At 34.7% G+C, this 19,160-nt stretch overlaps 1 protein-coding gene across 1 annotated transcript in view; it reads right to left on the bottom strand.

Moving 5' to 3' along the window:
- Window positions 1-7,726: 7,726 nt before the first annotated feature.
- Window positions 7,727-19,160, bottom strand: part of ANO3 (anoctamin 3) — an 84,922-nt gene continuing 73,488 nt past the window's right edge. Inside the window, exons 18-26 of the mRNA XM_062576686.1 lie at window positions 17,389-17,500; window positions 16,065-16,122; window positions 14,953-15,050; window positions 13,041-13,186; window positions 12,779-12,931; window positions 12,051-12,198; window positions 10,099-10,179; window positions 9,099-9,204; window positions 7,727-8,324 (exon numbers count right to left, since the gene is read on the bottom strand). Coding sequence (XP_062432670.1) covers window positions 8,142-8,324; window positions 9,099-9,204; window positions 10,099-10,179; window positions 12,051-12,198; window positions 12,779-12,931; window positions 13,041-13,186; window positions 14,953-15,050; window positions 16,065-16,122; window positions 17,389-17,500 — 1,085 coding nt within the window. The 3' untranslated portion in view covers window positions 7,727-8,141. The remainder of the gene's footprint in view (window positions 8,325-9,098; window positions 9,205-10,098; window positions 10,180-12,050; window positions 12,199-12,778; window positions 12,932-13,040; window positions 13,187-14,952; window positions 15,051-16,064; window positions 16,123-17,388; window positions 17,501-19,160) is intronic.

Raw genomic sequence — 19,160 nt, 5'->3', positions numbered from 1 at the left:
TTAGGTTGTACTAACAGAGCCAGACTTTCATGCTAGAAAATTTAAAGTAATTCAAGAGCAAGAGTGGTTCAAAACCCCAGTGTCAAACTGCATAGCTACATGGTGGATGTTACCCTCTCTTTACTGACAGTAGGAGGATGTCTGATTAAGAAACATATGACTGTGAAACAACCAGTTTCATGGGAACTATGTTCCAAATAATTTAATTCTTATTTGAGATATTTACTCATCACAGTATTTTTAGTGCTTTGAGAATCTTTTGAGTTCTGCATGCTGGAGGACTGATTAGTTCCATTTTCCCATATTTTTTCCATCTATTTTTTCATATTTTCCCATATTTTCCAAAATCATTTACTACAAAAGAGAATCTTCCTATTTGTCTGTTTTATGTGCAAGGAAGTGAGTTAGGTTGGCTAGAATTGTATTCTCTTGAGATAGTTTTGTGGAAATCTGCTGAAGAATTTCTCTTTTATATTTCTGGCTAGTTTCATTGGTCCTGGTGTTTTCTGTATTTGTAAAGCAGTTAAATAGTCCACGGGTTTAACTCAGTCCCACATGTAGACTTACATATGATAACAAAAACAGTAAATCAGTAATGCATTATTCACTCTTGTACCAAGTTTTAAGGATGTGGCCTAGCAAAACTGAATACTGTTTTGATGAAATAGTCATGTTGGTATTGGTAGGAGTTACCTGCTCTTTCACTTCACATCCTGAACCAACGATCGTTCCAGAGAGGCGAAGTCCTTTGGAACGACTTGAAAGAAAACTCAGTGAGGTCCATTTGTGGAATTTTATCTAGTTCTGTACGAGGCCGGAGTTTGCTGTTCCCCTTCTTGCAAAAGCAGATGGTGCAAGCATATGGATACTTGAGTGCTCACACAGGACATATTTCAGCATTCTTGAATTCCTGCTGTAATTGTATTTTCTAGTATTTTTCTTTAAAATGGAGATTCAGAAGCCTGGGAGAGCTCTGGATCATAAACAGCCTGGGTGTAACAGCCACCTGCTGGTTTTCTCAGAATGCGACTGAAGCATTTTCCAACATCCTATATTTAGCTGAGCACGTTTCTGAAGAAATTAGGAACATGTAAACTCCTAAACAAGAGCTTAAATTTAAGAAATTATTAGTCATTAGTGAAAGCAGTAGACCATTAGTGACTGAAAATTTAAAAAACATGTATGCGTCTTGAGAACATACTAGGTAAGGCAGTTTAAGGATTAAACCTTAAACAAGTGTCTGACCCAAGGTGTCAGATAATTTTATCCCTTAAATTACTTCCTGTTATGGCTGGAAGGCACACAAACACTCCCTTGTTGAATTTGAGATGATTGCTTAAGCTATATTCAAGTTAAAGGATTCTAACAGATGCAAGTTCTATGTGGCTTGATGCTGGAAGATAAAAAGTAACATTCCCTCAGGGAGATATCCGGTCCTCACTCTTAAGCACTTAAACATGGAGTATGAACATTAATCAAGCAGATTACTGATTGAGATTTGGCAGATTAGTATATATTTTAAATTAGGTTAAAGTTAGTATGAAGTTTTATTTACCTATATAGCCAGGTTAAGAGTAGCACGCATGTCCAAAACTAGTGTATAATTCTTTTCATAATTTTGAATATTGGAATAATGAAGTTAAAACTCTCCTTCAAAGATAGCCAAATTTATTACTGAAAAATGCAATATTCAAATGTGTATGATACAATAAGTAGTTGCATTTGTACATGTAAACCTTGATAAAGTAAACAGCATCTTAAAGACAAATTTATGCCAAAAGTGTCTTACAATAGTTAATCAGATCAACATTCTCCTCAGTGAATTCTTTTAATTTTGGGGTACATATCGGGATGTAAAAGTAATCTTAAAACACAAAAGAGAGCAAAACTTGACAGGCCAGAGGAACTTCTAGCACGTAGCGCATAAAAGTCAAGTCTTCTGAAACATTTTGTGGTAAGTATTGCAATCTCATTTTAAACATTACTTACAAAGTTTGGATTTATGAATAGAAAAAATAGTTGAAATTTTATTCTAATTCCTTACTTAGAAACCAAGTTGTATTTAAATATTACATAAATTTCAAATATATACACATCTTAAGAAATGTCTTACGATCATGATATTGCAAGTTAGCCAGGACTATCAGAGTAAAAATGACTGAAAGATGTTATTTAGTTAGATTTTACATGAGATTAGTTCAAACACTTGAAATTTCAGTGATACTGATCTAGGTAAAAATTAGAGTAAACAGTTTGGTAGATTTTTTAATACAAAATTCTCAGTCATCTATACAGAACACAAAATAAAAAGGTGATTGAATTTTCTTGCATTTTTAACAGAAAACTCACCATGTTCCCAGTGATTAAAATCTCATTAGCTCTAGACTGCATTGGATTTGATGCTAATTTCTCATCTATTAGCATCCTAAGCACTGATTCATGGCAATAAGAATGCAAACTACAGAGAACATATAACATTGTCGAGGTTATGGTAAAAAGATCAAACAAGCCAATGGAAATAACACAAGATAATTTTCAGTGCAGTGAGGAGGGAATATACCACTAATGTTTCAAGACTAAATCCCAGTCCTGCATTTAAAATGTTCCTGTATAACATGGAATACCAAAGTGCTTTCTCTTGAGTCCCTTTTTGTGCTGTTATGATAACTTTGTGCTCTTGTGGTAACATTGTGCTATCCTGACTACGTCAAAATCATGCTAATACAAATTTCTAGTAAACGTGGTTGCTATGTCAATATTAGAGAAAAATTTTCAGCACAAGTCTACTCATACAAATGTAAAAATGAGATCAATCTTGGGATGGTTCATAGTCTTTAGGATAATACTGGAGTGTGTGTGTGTGTGTGTGTGTGTGTGTGTGTGTAAGTGTGTAAGTGTAGGGAAGGAGATAAATAGTACAAAATTTGGTGCTTGGGAAAAGTGGCCAAAGGGGCAGCTATGGCACTGGTAGCCGAATGGCACATGCCGATGCACTTCAGGGCTCCTCACCCCTTCAGCCCAGTGCAGGCGGATTAGGAAAAAGCACCAGATTAACTAATATGTGTGCACTTCCTCTGCTTTGGTTGCCCAGCTAGGGCCACAAAAGAGCCTGTATTCAAAGAGTTTCAGTCAGGCAATTGCTCTGGAAATGGGACTGTTGGCAAGAAGGCATCGTTTAACACTAGGGATAAGTGAGAATGAGCCAGGGGAGATGAGAGCAAGGAGAAGAGAGGCAGCCACACACCATGCCCTAGCTCCAGCCCTCGTTTTGCAGAGCCAGCAGAGTCGGAGCCGAAGCCCACCAAGACGAACAGGCGGCCTTTGCTTCCTTCCTCTGCTCCTAGTGAGTTTCAAAACGTTAGTTTCTTACATTTCATCACAGCAAAATGCTTTGCTAGTACGAGATTGAAAACATCCCTCTAAGAGATAGAGGGATGTTTTAAAGCTGCTAAATTTTCCATCACAGGAATACAGGCTTGCAAGACACTTTTAAAAAGCGTCACTGCAATCATTTAAGTCAGACAAACTATTCACCAGAACTAACAAAACCATTTATTTCATCTTTCTGAGCACAAAAGTCTGGGTACATACGGAATTTTGTTTGAATTCTAGTGTGCTGTAACATCAAATCAATTTTGTCATGAAAGAATGGCTGTATATTTGCTTCAACCTTTACCTTCCAATGATCAACATTAGTATTTTTTCATGATTAAAAAAATTAAAATGCTTTTAGAAGTACTACTATATTTTAAGTGACCATTGATGCCATTATTTTTATCTCTATCCCTTTTCTATTATAAAAATTTTAATAGAAAATGTGGTTGTTTGCATTTCCATTAACTTTATTGCCTTCATATTCAGCTATTTGTATAGAAGAAGTTTTATTTATATGACCACTGCCCAATGAACATAAAAAATTTAGTCTGTAATAGTTTTACTGAAAATTACAGAGGCTGGAAGTTAACTATATAAGAACAGCTACATTTTTTCACTTTATGGACAAGGATCATTTTCAGGTAATCAAAAATGATTTGATGCTTCTTAATAAGTATATACTAATTACCACCAAATGAACTGTGGCATAATTCAAGAGATTAATTAATCCCATGGTGCAGTATAATCATTCACAGGCAAATGTTAATGGATCCCAAAGCTCCAAATTCTCTCTGGCAGCATCAGTAATTGGAATTTGCAGTGGAACATGTCACAGCAAGGAAATTCCAAATGCCCCAAACTTGTAAACTTACATTAGATTGATTATCCTAGTGACACATTCAGAATAAAATCTCACTGAATTTCTCATCTTTCTCCAAATCAAAATTCTCTCTAAGGCTATATTTCCCAAGATATTTTTCATTCTCCAGACCTCTTCATGAAGGAAACCTTATAAAATGTATGGATTTATCTATTAACCTTTACGTAACTTACTTTTACCAACTCCTTCAGACATTTTTCTTTGAATCTTCAACAGGGCACAACTGAGCCTAAACGATCCTCAGAACAAAATTTAAGACAGGTTGCTGTCAGAAGAGGCCATAGTAATAAGCAACGTGTCTGTTTTGTAGTAATGAAGACATATACTTTGAAGAAATAACACTTATGGCCTACCACTACTATGGAAACTTTAGCCTTGTGGTCATCAATATTAACTTCAATATTAGTCCCAAATTTTTTCTAAAAATCCTTTAGCAAAAAGAGGTAGGAAAGAAAATGAAAAAAAATTGCCATGATGCAGTGTGCCTTGCTTTCAAATCTTAGCACGCTAGCAGGATGTTTTTCTGGTAAGAACTCTGAAGAGGATATCAAATGGGGAAGCCTTACTCAACCTTCAGGCAGTAGTGTTTGTGCTCTGTCACGACCACTGAGCTCTTCACGCATCTCTCCATACGGAGACAGAGGCTCTCAGCTGTAGACAGGAACAGCCCCTTAGGAAGGCTCGTGAACCAGAACCCTTTGAAGTCATTCCACTTTGATGTACTTTTTCCTTTTTCATTCACTAGAATTCAGAGCTCACACATTAGGCACAAATTTAGATGGAAAGTAATTGGAAATGAGATGTGTATAATGTACGTGGATTTTCCACTATTGTTGAAATAGAGTTTTCTTTTGTCTGAATCAAGACACTGAATTTGGTTAGGAATAATTAAGACATTTTGGATTAATCTTTTGTATTTAAAAATATGTACTTGCTCATGCAGTCTCTCTAAAGGCGCATGCATAGAGCAAAGTCGTCACAGATTAGATCAGCAATGATCTAAAGCATTTTTGCACAATTTGTAGCTTTGCCTGATTTCACAAATGCAGCTTGCATGCACAATCTACTCATTCTGGTATTTTTTTTTTTTTTTGGAAAAACAATGCTTACAATATGAAAAGATCATTCACCATTCATAAAATACATTATTCCTGAGGACAGTGTGTGCCTTATACTTTAGTAAAATAACGTGCAGTCAATGCAAACATCACGCAAAATGAAGTTTTCTCAGTTTAAGCAAATGGTTAGATAGTGGCAAAACCTTTAGACATTGCTGATATCCTCCAGAAACGAAAGAACACACACAGTAATTCTCCAGTAATTCTTGGACTTTCCCAGCACATTAACTGAAAAATGCCAGATCTACATACTTGTCTTCGATATACTTTTATATGCTGAAAATCATTAAGAATATATATATTTATTTAAATCCAAAACCATACCCAAATGCAATAAGGCTTTCTTCCATATGTATTGGTAAAGTCCAACTGGGATTTGCTAACTTTGTATTGACATATGCCAATATTCACAACAGAGAGAAGAAAATCTAAAATAATTAATCAGTATTTCCCCCTTTTTTGGCTAATTTTATGCTAAATCTTTATACCTTGGCCAGCCAAGGCATTTTTTTAAAGAAGACATTAAGAAGAGAGTTCACCTGTGACCTTACGAAAAACTGAAGTACTACTATTATATGGCACAGAAATGGAACCTGTGACACAGTTAATGCTGTCAAATAGTGCTTGATATTCTACAGCATGAACAGTGAAGGAATAAATTAAATCAAATAATGTGATTATATAAGCATCGGACAGAAAGCTTTAATTATTTCTAAAGAGGAATCCTAAGGAACTGAAAATACAAAATATAACTGGAAGGGGAAAAACAACTTTTCCAAAATACAGAAAGCTGAATTCCGCAAGCTCCTTGTCATAAAGCTCATGGGCAATACAGCTGATTAGACCATAGCTTCCAGTTTCTTCCCTCCTCTGTGCAGTACTATAGATACTCCTACAGTTACTTTTTCTGGTCACAAAGGACTGGAATTAATGAAGAAATCTCTTGAATATGGTAAAGTGACTAAAGAACTTAAGAACTGTCGCTAGGCCTCCCCCAGACACAATAGATCTCATTCATCTACTTCAATGGGCTCTTGACTCTTAAAATGAATTTTATATGATATAAAAAATGATTTTTCAAATATATGGAAGTAAATACTGGAATTATATGTTTAAGCTTAATATCTTAAGTAAAACTTCAGGTCTTTTCATATCTGTCATCAGTGATTTCCTGCAGCTTTGTCACTAAAACTGATGCTAAAATTTGCATTTGTTACAGTTACTATGCTTTCTTGCATCTTTGTTTTTAAATTTTTTTCTCATCTTATATAAATAAAAAAATTATTTAAAATTGTACAAGAGAAACAACTCTGTCCTCCTACTCTCTTCTCTGCAAGTGAATCCTGCCCACTTGTTTAAATTAAGTGCTTATCTTTTCACATATTTTGAAACATTATTAATAAACAATTTCATCACCAAAATGTGACTATAACCATAAGCAACACTGCCTTATGCTGTATGCACATAAAAACTGAAATTCAATTCTTTATGTTCCATATATTCAATTCTTCTACTTTCAGTGATTTTATCCAAAAAGCCCCCCAAAATTGTAAGAAGGCATAAAAATAATTTAAAAAAATTTAAAAGTAACCACTGTGTGTGTCTGTGTGCAATTACATACAATCCGTATACACATCTGCATGTATCTAATTCCCATGCTTTGACTTATATAGCCCAATAACAGAAGTGCACATTACTGGAACATCAACTATTACAATAAGAAAATCATTATTATAAAGTGCTCTGCTTCTCCTTCCCTGAAAAAGCAAGTCACAATGTTATAGTGTACGTCTGATATATATCTGCATAAGCTGGCATACTATAAATAGTTATTTGTATATTCAGAATGAACTCGTTTGCACTGTATCAGAATATTTCAAGGTAACACTCTGTGAAGTTGTAGAATCATTGCCCAGAGAGAACAGTAACACAGTTAGATATCAACATGCTGCACCAGAGCATGAAAATGACTGTTCCTTCATTCTGGAGGCGTGTGGAGGTGGCCCTTCTGCATATAAAAGTGAAAAGACAATTCAATAGCCATGTCATTTTCAAATATAGCTGCAAGTGGCAATGCAATGTGCTCTCTTAGTGCTGTTCTTCTCTCTCTGAATTTAGAATTTTTGGTTTTCAACTAGAAGGATAAATTAATGAAACTGATGTGCAAATCTTAAACTGCATAGTATATATTAAGCAGCCATATACCCACTTGTTAGGGTAAGACCACATCCACAATCTCAACAAGAGACTAGGACAAACCTGACAAAACAGTAAGCCTGAAGGATCATTTATATCAAGTTATGGCCACAAAGGCAACAATTGCTCTTTTCTTCAGAGGCATTACAGATGCAGCTGAGCAATCAGAAGCTGTAGAAATAGTGGATACTGCGTGAGTTGTTTTTAGTCATGCCCTTACTGTTTAAGTTTACAGGTAATATTTTATTTTCATTTTGCTGTTAGTATCTTCATGAACAGCATGAACATTCATTGCCTTTTCTAAATCAGTGTCCAAATTTTTAATCTGTCTGCACATTCTTCAGTGCAAATCCTGTTCTTGGTGCCTATCACCAGTGACGGACAGATAAGGCTATTCATGTTCTTCATCAGAAGCATCTATTTTCCAGTTCCCAACCTAAGCCTGCGGCTGTACTGCCCATCAAGAACATATATACACTGTGAATCCCATGCACTTGTGCCAGATGCTGACCTCATTTTGTAACTGCACTCTTCAATTTCCAAACAATGTTTTTGTTGCAGCACGGTATCAACTAAGGCCATTCATGGTGATACTGTTTCCCGTTCTTCTTCCGCTCTCTCTGCAAATGCTCCAATTCAGCCTCATACATCATTTCCTGGACTAAGTATTTCTCTCTCCTCATTCTGTCACACAAGTCTTTGGGCATGTCGGGAATCAGGTAGGCAATGAAAGACTTTATTCCAAAAACAAGGTGCTGAAAAGAACAAAAGTCGCTTAAGCATTCATTTCTAGGATCTACTTTTAGGGCCTAAAAGTCAGTGGCAAAACTGGAACTGAGATTTGATTCAGGTTTGAAAAGTGATCTGTGTATTTGTGTAAGTATACACAAATATACATACACATAAATATATCTATATACACCACATAAAATATATATAGATATATATACACACACACTTATATACATGAGCAGTCTATCACAGTATCAGAAAAGGGAAAACACTAAAGTCTTCTAAAAGTAAAGTTAAGGGTATATCTAGTGACCTAAATTAAGATGTGAATGTAGGATATGCCAGTTTAAATAACAATAGCAAACCTTATGTAGAAGCAGTCTTTGTTAAGAGCTTGTAACCAAAATGTAACAAGATCCCTGGAAAGTATGCAGTCCACATTCTAACTTGCAATATCTATGCTTAATGTACACCTAAGTCTTATTTCTTCTTTTTCAATAAAATGTGAAAGATTTCATTAGGAACTAACCTGACATATTAGAAGATTGTAGAGCAAAATCAAGACTTTGGAGAGAACTGAAAATCTTTGCATACTCTCTCAAAGCAGTTTGAAGCAGATGAGTGACAAAGGTTCTAGTGTGGAGTGTTCAATGTTTTATTTTCTCTCTCAAGTTTAACGAACAAGCACTTAACCATACTGATACTTCCTTATTTATGGACCCATTTATTTATTTATGGAAGGAAAATCAACTGGAATTTAAGTAAGTACAAAACAATTTTTCCTTTCTGTGACTGACCTCAAATACGATAATGAAAGCCAGCCGTGCTGCCAGGACATGCCAGAACTGCAAAGTGAATTCATATGGAGTTGAACTCCACGGTGGGGCTCTGTAATCTCTGTATCTGTAACACAAAAGAAAAATTCCAGTGAGTTAGCCTATGTTCAAAAATCTTGAACACTGTAAAGAACTTGCTAGCCTATCCCAGAGCTGGCTAAAAGAAGAGAAAATTAAAAGAAAGCACACTTCAAGAGGAATTAAACAGAAAAGAAGAAAAATAGTCCACAATATACATATTAAATAAGGCTGTTTATAACAAGGTGCTTTTTGCTTCCAGAAAGCCAGGGCTTTTGCTGTTCCACAGGTGACACCTTGAAATGTTAAGTTCAAGTATGTTGACTCTAAATTGATCCTCCTCTTTGATTATAAGCAGTTGAGATTCTCCTGACAAGGTCTGCCTAAACGTGATGCAGCTGTAGAACTTAGCCAGTCCAAGCTAAGTCTCAGTATAGAATTAAATCTGAGACCAGTAGTGCACTCCTGTGATCCTTATTGCAAAGATACATACTGAGGTATAGCTATTCTTAATTTTCACAACGAATTTCTTGTATTCACCTTGCTAGTGGGATCCTGGGCTGAATTAGATCCAGAAAAAAAATGTTAATATACATTCTTTAATTAGTAGTTCTCAGAATGCTTAACAAGAAATGAAATTGGAGCTTTGACCCTCATTTTACAGCTGGGGAAGCTTTCAAACAAAATAATTTATAGAAGCTTGAAATACAAGGCTTAGAACAGACCAATAAAAAAACTAAGAATAGAATACAGATTCCAAATGTCTTAGTATTGCTAGTATTGCAGTCATCCATACAACCTTCTCATCTGCAGCTTGAATTTTGAACAAACTTATATCCCAATGCTTTTACAGGAAGAAGTGAAACTACCCTGGGAGTAATTTTGGCACTGAGATTTTCAATGTAATGTCTATTTTAGAAGAAATGCGAGCAGCTAAACATACCGGCAATATCCTGAGTATCCCATCCCAAGCTCACTCAGATCAAATACTGATAAACTGCTGTTGACATATCCTTTTAAGCATCTAAGGGGAAAAAACATAGGATCAAGATTTTCTTCATAAGATGATCGCATAACATAGATCCTGCATGTAAACATATTCTGCTATCACATATTATGAGCATTACTATTTTATTTACTTATCAAGGCAAAAGCATTTCTAAAATTTTAAGAAGTGATAAAAAATTTTATTTGAAAATCAAATAAAATCTGTTTCAAGGATAAACAGTATTTTATTTTGAGCACTTTTCATCTTTTGTTTTTTATCTATTAGCAGCTATAAAACAAAATTTCTTGCTACAAGCAAAGTTCTTTACTGGTACCTTCTAAAACTCCTGAATTTAGAAAGATGGCTAGAGATACAGACAGAGAGAACAATTTAATATCCTTGCAGAATCTGCCACCAATCATGCAGCAAATACAAAAAAATGACAGATTTTATGAACTGAATGAAAGGAGAATTTTCACCTACACTGAAACAAACAGTCAATATATACACCAAAAAGCCTAAAGGCAACAATCTAGTGATATTAATGAAAGAAATCACACAAATGCACTGAATTATGCATTGAATTATGACTGTAGAAATGAAATTTTGATCTATTCCTGGCAAACAACAGAGACAAAGCCTTCTGTCCTCCTGAAAATCTGTCCTGTAATTTAACTAAGTGCCTCTGGAAAGGCAAAGAACATTCAAAAAGAGGTGCATCAGAGGTGCATAGTAAAAGCTATACCTCCTGAACCTTCAAGGTTTGCTGTGTTATCTCAAATCACTGCTGGAAAAAGTGGGAAGAGAATTATATAGTTCTCTACTAATTGGATCATGCACATGACACACTAAAATTTTACCAGTAGTCTCTCTTTTCATCATTCTTCTTTCCTTTAGATTTTCTCTTCTTGCACCATCACAAAAATAGTAAATCTCTATTTTGAATGATTGGAGATGGAGGAATGAGGGAAGGAAGGAAGGAAGGACAGATCTCTACAGTTTGGGCTGAGGCACACTCTGTGAATGCAATGGTACTACTAGCTTGCTGGACAAGCTTTGATGCTTTGCCTTCACTCTTATCCTTCCTGTGGAATAAAGATGAGTCGTGCTTGAGATGTGTGGCAAAGCAGATGCATGCAGCATTAGCAAAATGCTGCTTCCTCTTCTCAAGGTAACCTTGATACCCAAATCTAAAACAAAACAAAAGACTCCCTGCCCTGCCAAATGGGGCACTGGGCTCTGAATGACAGGATGCCTATGAAGTTTGTAATTATAAAGACTTTTATATATATATATATATATATGTATATCTAAAAGGTCCCAAAGGCAGTGGAAAATGAAGACAGAGCATAGTGGAGCACTGCAGATGCTTTAGTAATTATCTGGAGAGAAGTGCAGGAAACTGGCCCAGTGGTGTGAAGTTCGGCAAGATACCTTGATGGAAGCTCAGATGCACTATATAAGAAGCTAGACTAAACACACTGGTCAAAGCTAGTCCTGCTGGAGCTTTGGTACAAGCATTTCTGAAGAGAAACAGATGGAACAGGTTGAAGATGAATCAGGTTTAGGATACAAGAGGGTTTGGGAGCATATGCAGGTGAGTGGGAGTGTAGGGGGAGAAGAAAGGCCAAAGCTTTTGCAGAAAAGATGGGAAGCTCATGCAGGAAAAGCCTGAAAACTGCTGATTCATATTGCACTTTTAAGTATGTGTCTAGAAGGGGAGTCAAGATTTTCCACTGGTGTAACTGTGCAGCTAACCAGGAAACTATCCTGAATGGCTGAGTTATTTGCACTTAACATCTGTGAAATTTTGTATGGATGAAAAAGATAAACATTGCCAATGAGACAGCAGCAAAAGCACATTTCCACTGAAATATAAATGCACATATAAAAAGTATCTTCATTACTTTTCTTGTCTATATCCTTGATCTGTGCAGGGGCCATATTTGTATGCATAGACAAACCGTGGAATGTAATCTGAAGTAATGGCAATAACAAAGGCATTGGTGATGACAGCCAGAACTCCAATTCCTTCCAGAATCCCATACCAGATACCTAGGAACAACAGAAATGACAAAAAAAAGTCCATGAGGTTATTCTCTTTATAGTTTTCCTCTCTTTCTGAGAAAGAATTATTGAGTCAAAAAAGCCATATCAAGATTAAGCTATGTCTCAACATTCCTGCCACTACAAACTTCACCTGAATGGAAGTCTTATAGTAAGGTACACCTTTTTAAGAAGAAATAGCTAAGCAATAAAAGTATAAAAAAATCTTTAGTTATAAAGGCCAAATACAAACTTTTGGAATGAGATTTTATTTTTATTTCATTTAATTCAATTTAAAACCAAAAGTAAATTTAGTCCTCACATTTCATGGAATCTCTGTTTTGAAATTCTATGGATTTTGGATAGCATTTTATGTCTTTAGTTCAGCAAATCAGAAACCTAAAAGAGCACTCTCAAATAACACTTAAGTATCTGAATGAATGGCCTATTTTCAAAATTCTAACTACTATGTTCCCTTATTAGAAACGAGAAGGAATTTCGAAAAGCAGTCCTCCCAGTGTGCTTTTGCTGCTTAATAAGACAGTCTTTACTGATATCTGTAGGTTATGTATCAATTAGGTTCTCTCACCTATATCTGTTGCTCTTGCAGGCATAGGTCTCCGCCACTGAGTGACAAATTTGTAGGCATCTAACCTTATTTCTATGATATTGTTAAGCAATGCCAGGAGAGGTGCCAGTGGGAAAGCAGCAACAAAGATGGTGGTAAAGCCAAACTGTAAAACTAGAAAAAAAGTTCTATAGTTAGAAATTAGAAGTGTAAAATATCTTTTAAAGTAAAACTTCTTTTTTTTTTTTCTTTAAAAAGAAAACTGATCTCTAAATTTGCTCACCCATCTCTAAGTATTCATCCATTAAGCCATGGAGATTCATAGGCTGAAGATTCCAATCTTTTTCCCACTGAGGTAGAGAAATTTTATGTTCCATTAATTGCCCTCCTCTCTTCATTTTGCGTCGTGACCACCAATTCTGTAGTAACCTGTAATAGGTAAACATAGCATTATTAACCGTACTTACTCAGTAATTTACAGTATTTGTTGGTACTGCAGTATACAGTATTTACAATATTGTGTGAAACAATGTTATGTATTGGTTCCAGAATTTTATAAAGTAGTTCCAGAAGTTCTGATTTTTCCATTGCGATTTTAATTGTGCATTTAATGTAGCATGCTAAACATTTCTACCATTAAGCTTTTCAGAATAAGGAAAGTCATAGACTACTTTTGTAGGATTTACCTGTGTGCCAAAAAAGATGGAAAAAAAAGAAAAAATCCTGTGTCCTGAGTGCACTGAAAAATAAAAACTAAATAAGTGGAGCTCTTTAAGATACTAGAATATATTAACCTATTTTCTTTGAACAAATATAAAGATGCTCTATGAAATATTTTTTCTCCTGAAACAGGACATGATGTCTAGCAAGGTGTTGCTGGAGCTGCAAATATTTAAGAATATTTATTATGAAGCTGTGAAGAGATCCTTCCACATTACTTATGAATATTAACAAAGTAGTAGTTGCGCAGATTAAAGTGTTATATACATGAAAAATATGAACCAGTATTAGCATAGAAGGAGGTTCAAGTCTATCATTTGATTTCTAGACATTACTAAAAAGGGACTGACGAGGGGATTTTTTTTTATTACTATTTTTATTAACAGGCTGCTATTTCCTCTCAAGCCTGTTTAGTGTTTAACTTTTCATCAGTCTTATTACTGAAAAGTAAGTTTCAAACAACGGTTTTGCCGAAACAAACACTGCTTTCTGTAAAGCAATGGACTTTTAATACGGACTGATAATGCACTGACAGAACATGTTCTAAAATAAATTCTAGACAGAATTAAGATACTGCTGGGCTGAGAAGACAAGGAAGTCTGATACTTCAGGTAGCTTTTTTTCTTTTCACAACTTAACATCTCACAACAATGCAGTTTGATGCCTATCATCTGCAAGATGATTGTTCTTTGTGAATAAAATTTTCTGACACACTTTCAAGGCTGAGACTTTGATTAAATTAAAATTTGATGAGCAACCTTTTGCTTTTACTGAAAAGATATTCTTCCAGTTTCCAAAAGAACTGTAAGACTTTTAGCCCTATTACTCTCTTCAGTAGCTAAACAGCTCTGTTTATATTATGAAAAGCTAAATCACAATAAACAATGTAAATGGTAACATATCCGTAGAAGCTGTATTTCTGAGTGGCAACTAATGCCTCCCTTGGGAATACATTTACAGTATCATAGTACATGAAGTTGAGATGGAAAATGAGGAAACAAATGTGGTGTTTTTGAAATAGGCACATAGGTGTTTTGAAATTTTGGCAAGACTGGACTATTTATACTCTCTTTATTTTTCTCATAGTATGTAGGGGAAGAGCGTAGACCCAATTATGTATTTTGCCTCAGAGCAAGTACTGAATGTGCATAAACACTAGTAACAAGTCTCCTCCCACCTTTTTAAGGGAAGTTAAAAATATACTTTGAGGATTAAGTTTTGAGTGATAGTACAAGCCATGTAAACTTGAACCTGCTTCCTGAAGTACTTCCATTTGAAGTACTTATGAACATGTATTACCCCACATGGATATTGCAGCTGCACTCTAAGTCTTTATCAGTTTTTTAGATAATGAATTTCAGTTAAAGGCCATATTCTCCCCTCCACTCAAACAACAACAAAAACATTTCCTTTTCACTAAATCACACTGATACATGATCACTGCTTGTAAAACAAATATTAACTACTGAACTTACGGATAGCCTAGTTCCATGAAATTGTTCCACATTTGTTTTAAAACCATAATAACTCCCATTTGCAAACACAGATCTATCAAGCAGCCACTAGGATGACACTGAAACAAATGGAAAAAGATTGGTTGGTAAAATCACAGAATTCATTTTAATTTTATTTGTTCACAGGGTGAATGGAAAATACTCAACTATGGATGATAAAAGCACTATTTTCCAGCTACAGGAATACTAAGAGAAAATTAACAACAGAAATATTAACGCAGACTTTAATGGAACACTCTTAAAGCATTTCACTTCTTGGAGAACTGGATGGTTTAAGGATGGACATATGTGATAGACCTATCATAAATGATAAAGTCTGTTTCACTTAGGTCAATGGATATGCACTCATTTCAAAAGACTGGAGTATTTTACTTGTAATATCTTAGGTCTGAACAGAGACTTAAGAGTGGAATCTCTGCTACCAGTATCTTAACCATAAAAACTTCCAAAACAAAGCACGTTACATTAAGCACATATTAGCATGTTTAGTAATTATAGAAACTTTTTTAGACCAACAGATTACAAAGTTGTGTTATTTTACTCTGTAGTTACCAAGTCTCTACTGAGAGCAGAAACAGTGACAGCATGCTACAGATACCAAGAGAAGTGTAGGTCTTAAACACATTTACAAGCTGAAATTTGAAATATTGTTTTTTTCTCCCCTTTAAATCAGTATTTTCACACTGGCACAAGCTTGAGAAGCTGGCAAGGAAAACTAATGGCTCTACATATATGTCTTCCATCGAAAAGTGTCACGTACCCTGAAGAAAGCAATAATTTAGGACTCAAATGCTGCCAGAGAGATAAGGGAGTGTATCACGGTTTGCTTTTCAAAAGAGAGAGGCAGAAAGAAATGAGTGTCTCATTCAGAGTCACTCAGTACAGCTGAGAACACAGGAGGAAAAACACATCTCCAGTTTCCTATCTTTTGCTATAAATAAAAGTTTATTTTTCACTGCACTTAGATGGAACAGTAAATCTTTCGAATGGACATAATTCACGTCTTTCAGCCATTCCACAATTTCCTTTATACTCATGGAAATTTCACAGGAACACAAAATGGGATTGTTTACCTCTTCCAGTCTCCATCTGTTAAATAGCTTGTTGTACTTTCCTGGGCGTCCTGCAAATCTGGAAAATAAGATTTCTGTTTCTCAGTGGACATTCCATGATCACCTTTTATCAGTAGAGTTATTTTACAGCATCCACTGAGCAGATTCAGGAAGTACAAACAGATTAAATCCCATGGGTTTAAATCTGTTAAGTGTAGGATACAGTTGTTTCAAAATGCAAACCAGTAAAGAAACCATCATTCTGCAAGTGATCTTGAGTTTTTATTATGTCCAGAACCAAAATTCTAGCTTCAGAAATTTTAGATATTAGACACCTAAGCTGTGTAATCTACTTCAAAGAAGTCAAACTACTGCAATTAAAAGGAATCTACTGCAGCACAGGGATCAGCTCACGCAAGTTAAGTTTGTATTGGATTGCATCATGATATAAAAGCATAAAATCAGTTCCAAACTTGTCATAAATAAATCCATCCTATAGCCTTAACAGACTCTTGTGAAATGAGTCTGTGAAATGAACTGAATTAAAATTCCTAATGATCTCAGTGAAAATTATACACGAGGAAGAAAAAAAATATGAGACAGGATATTGTGTCTACTAGACACAGAATATAGTAAGATAAAAAGTTTAAAAACTCTATGGTAAATACATTGCTGGATATAACAAACAGATATTACCAAAAGTCTTTATTAGAAATTTTCTTCTTTAAAACATCTGAAAGCAAAATTAAAATATAAAGCTTTACAGATTCTACTTTGAAATATAGTGTATGTTCTGCAGGAATGATCAGTCTGATCATAAAGAAACTGAAGAAACCTAACTAAAGTGAGGTTAGACTTGTCCAGTATCTCATAATCTGAGCCAATGATACATAAAGTAACTGGATTCAGAACTTCTGTTTCCCATTTTTGTATCAAACCTGCCAGACAATAGTTATTATTTATAGAAATTGGTCCTAGGAAATCTTACCAAATGAGATTAACTGAGAAAAATGAATAAAGCTTATTACCTCAAGGTTAAATACAGATCCACATTAGGAAGTGGCTTTATTTTCAAAAGTTCTGGAGTCTCATAAATGCTTTTTGTTTTAGTATGAAAGTCAAGCCATAAAAAGCAGACTTCTTACTGTCTAGTTTCATAAATAAAGATTTCAAGAATTCAACCTTCACATAGAGTTGAAAATAATAATTTTGTGTTAATCATCTTCAGAAACTGTGTCATATCTAAATCTTACATCTCAAAACTCCAACATATTTTCTTCAAACCTATAAAATTATGGGTCCTGTGTAAGTTTTCTTTAACAGCAGTTAGCAAATGATAACTTACCTGCCAAGGAAAAAAGCAATATAAAAGATAGAGCTGTTCAAGTTGACAAACTGGAAGAGGAACATTTTCAAGGCAAAGCTGTTTTCCCATTCAGATTCTGTTCGAGGGTGCTCTATGGAATGATACAGCATATATCACATATATAAAAATGAAACTCTGCTCATAGATCAATCAGCACTAACAAAACAAGTGATGGGTTGAAGTCATGATAGCCCATCAGGTTGCAATTAGTTTTTTCTCAATATACTCAATTTGCAGGTCACAAAACTCCTGCTCAGCTCAGCTAGCTTCGTTCTATGTGAAAACTAAAGATACAGCCCCTGAGTTACAGAATGCCCTAGAACTTTGAGGGAAATTCCTGTTTTCATTTTGAAAAATTTAAATTCAGTGTAAATCTTTAATTTAAAGTCTAGAGACATCTTGATTTTTTTTTTCCACAGTTACACAAAAATACTTGGCATCAGCAGAGCAATGGACAGGGACAGACCAGGAAAGCAGAGGGAAAGCAGAACAGTCAGTTGGTTTGTCACCCAAACATCTCACCTTCTAAACATTTCCCTAAGACCACCACTTCATCCTCAAGACCTCCTCTGTGATAAAGCCTGTGAAGCATCAGACAATTTATAATGGCATAATGGCACAAAGAAAGAACAGAGATCTTTCTCTCTCTCTCTCTCTCTCTTTTTTTTTTTTTTTTTTTGGTGGTGGTGGTGGGGTTATGAAAATGTAGAGATGTGCATTAGAACTACAAATATTCCATGTCAGTCTTCACGTCCTTCACGTCCTTTTTCCTTACGGCTTTTAGGACATGATTTGTCTTAATTAGAAATGGGTGAAAATTGTTAAAATTATCATTTTTAGTAAAAATTTCAAATTGCTTTGGTTGATGAATCAAATTTGGAATATAGTATACTGATAAAAGTTTCAAAGCACAGGTATGCTTCAGAGGTCTAAATAGCCTTAATTTTTCAATTAAAATTTATACTATTTATTGCTTTGGTAAAATGGTAAAACTCACTTTGAAATCAACTAGGATATGAGCTTTACATGAGCTTTCTGTATGGACACCGTTACTCCTCAGAATTTAACAATGATGTCCTTGTGTTTGAAGATCAATATGTTAGGAAATGAGCGAACTAAACAGCTCATCCAACTGATGTTCCATTATGCCTAAGTCAAGAGGCTTTTTTATGTTCTGTTGGAAAAATCAGCTCATATATGTAAGTGAAATCATTATTTTCTTTCTCATCCCCTGCTCTGAGACAATATACTAAAAAGGCTTAGTTAAGTAGGAATAAAAAGTAGTGTGATCTGTCAAAAAATACGTTGCAATATTTTAACAATTCGAGTAAGTTGACTATACATTCTGGATCTTTCTAACTTGTTTATTTGCCTGTTATCTGAAATACCTCTATAAAGTTTTGAACATGTTATTTAATGTATGTTTATGAATTCTTTAACCAGAAGAGGGAGCTGTTAAATTTAAAAAGTGAGATTGTTTTTAAACTGTGACAAAAACAACTGCATATTTCGACTTGGGCTAAAAGAGAACATTAAGAAGGATGTTCTGAAAAATAACATATTCACATGGTAGGAGCTCTTAAATGCTGTTTTTACTTTATTGTTTTATTTACATAATTTAGAAAGCTGTATCTCTATGACTGAATCACAACGAGAAGCTTTATTATAAATTTTTAAACGTGGCAGAACTAGAGTTACTTTAAAATTTATGATAATATTTTTATCCTTGAAGATGTAATTTTAACTTAACA

This window comes from Rhea pennata, chromosome 5 (assembly GCF_028389875.1).
Source record: "Rhea pennata isolate bPtePen1 chromosome 5, bPtePen1.pri, whole genome shotgun sequence".
In the NCBI taxonomy this organism is placed as follows: domain Eukaryota; kingdom Metazoa; phylum Chordata; class Aves; order Rheiformes; family Rheidae; genus Rhea; species Rhea pennata.
This window is presented reverse-complemented; position numbering and strand designations above follow the sequence as displayed.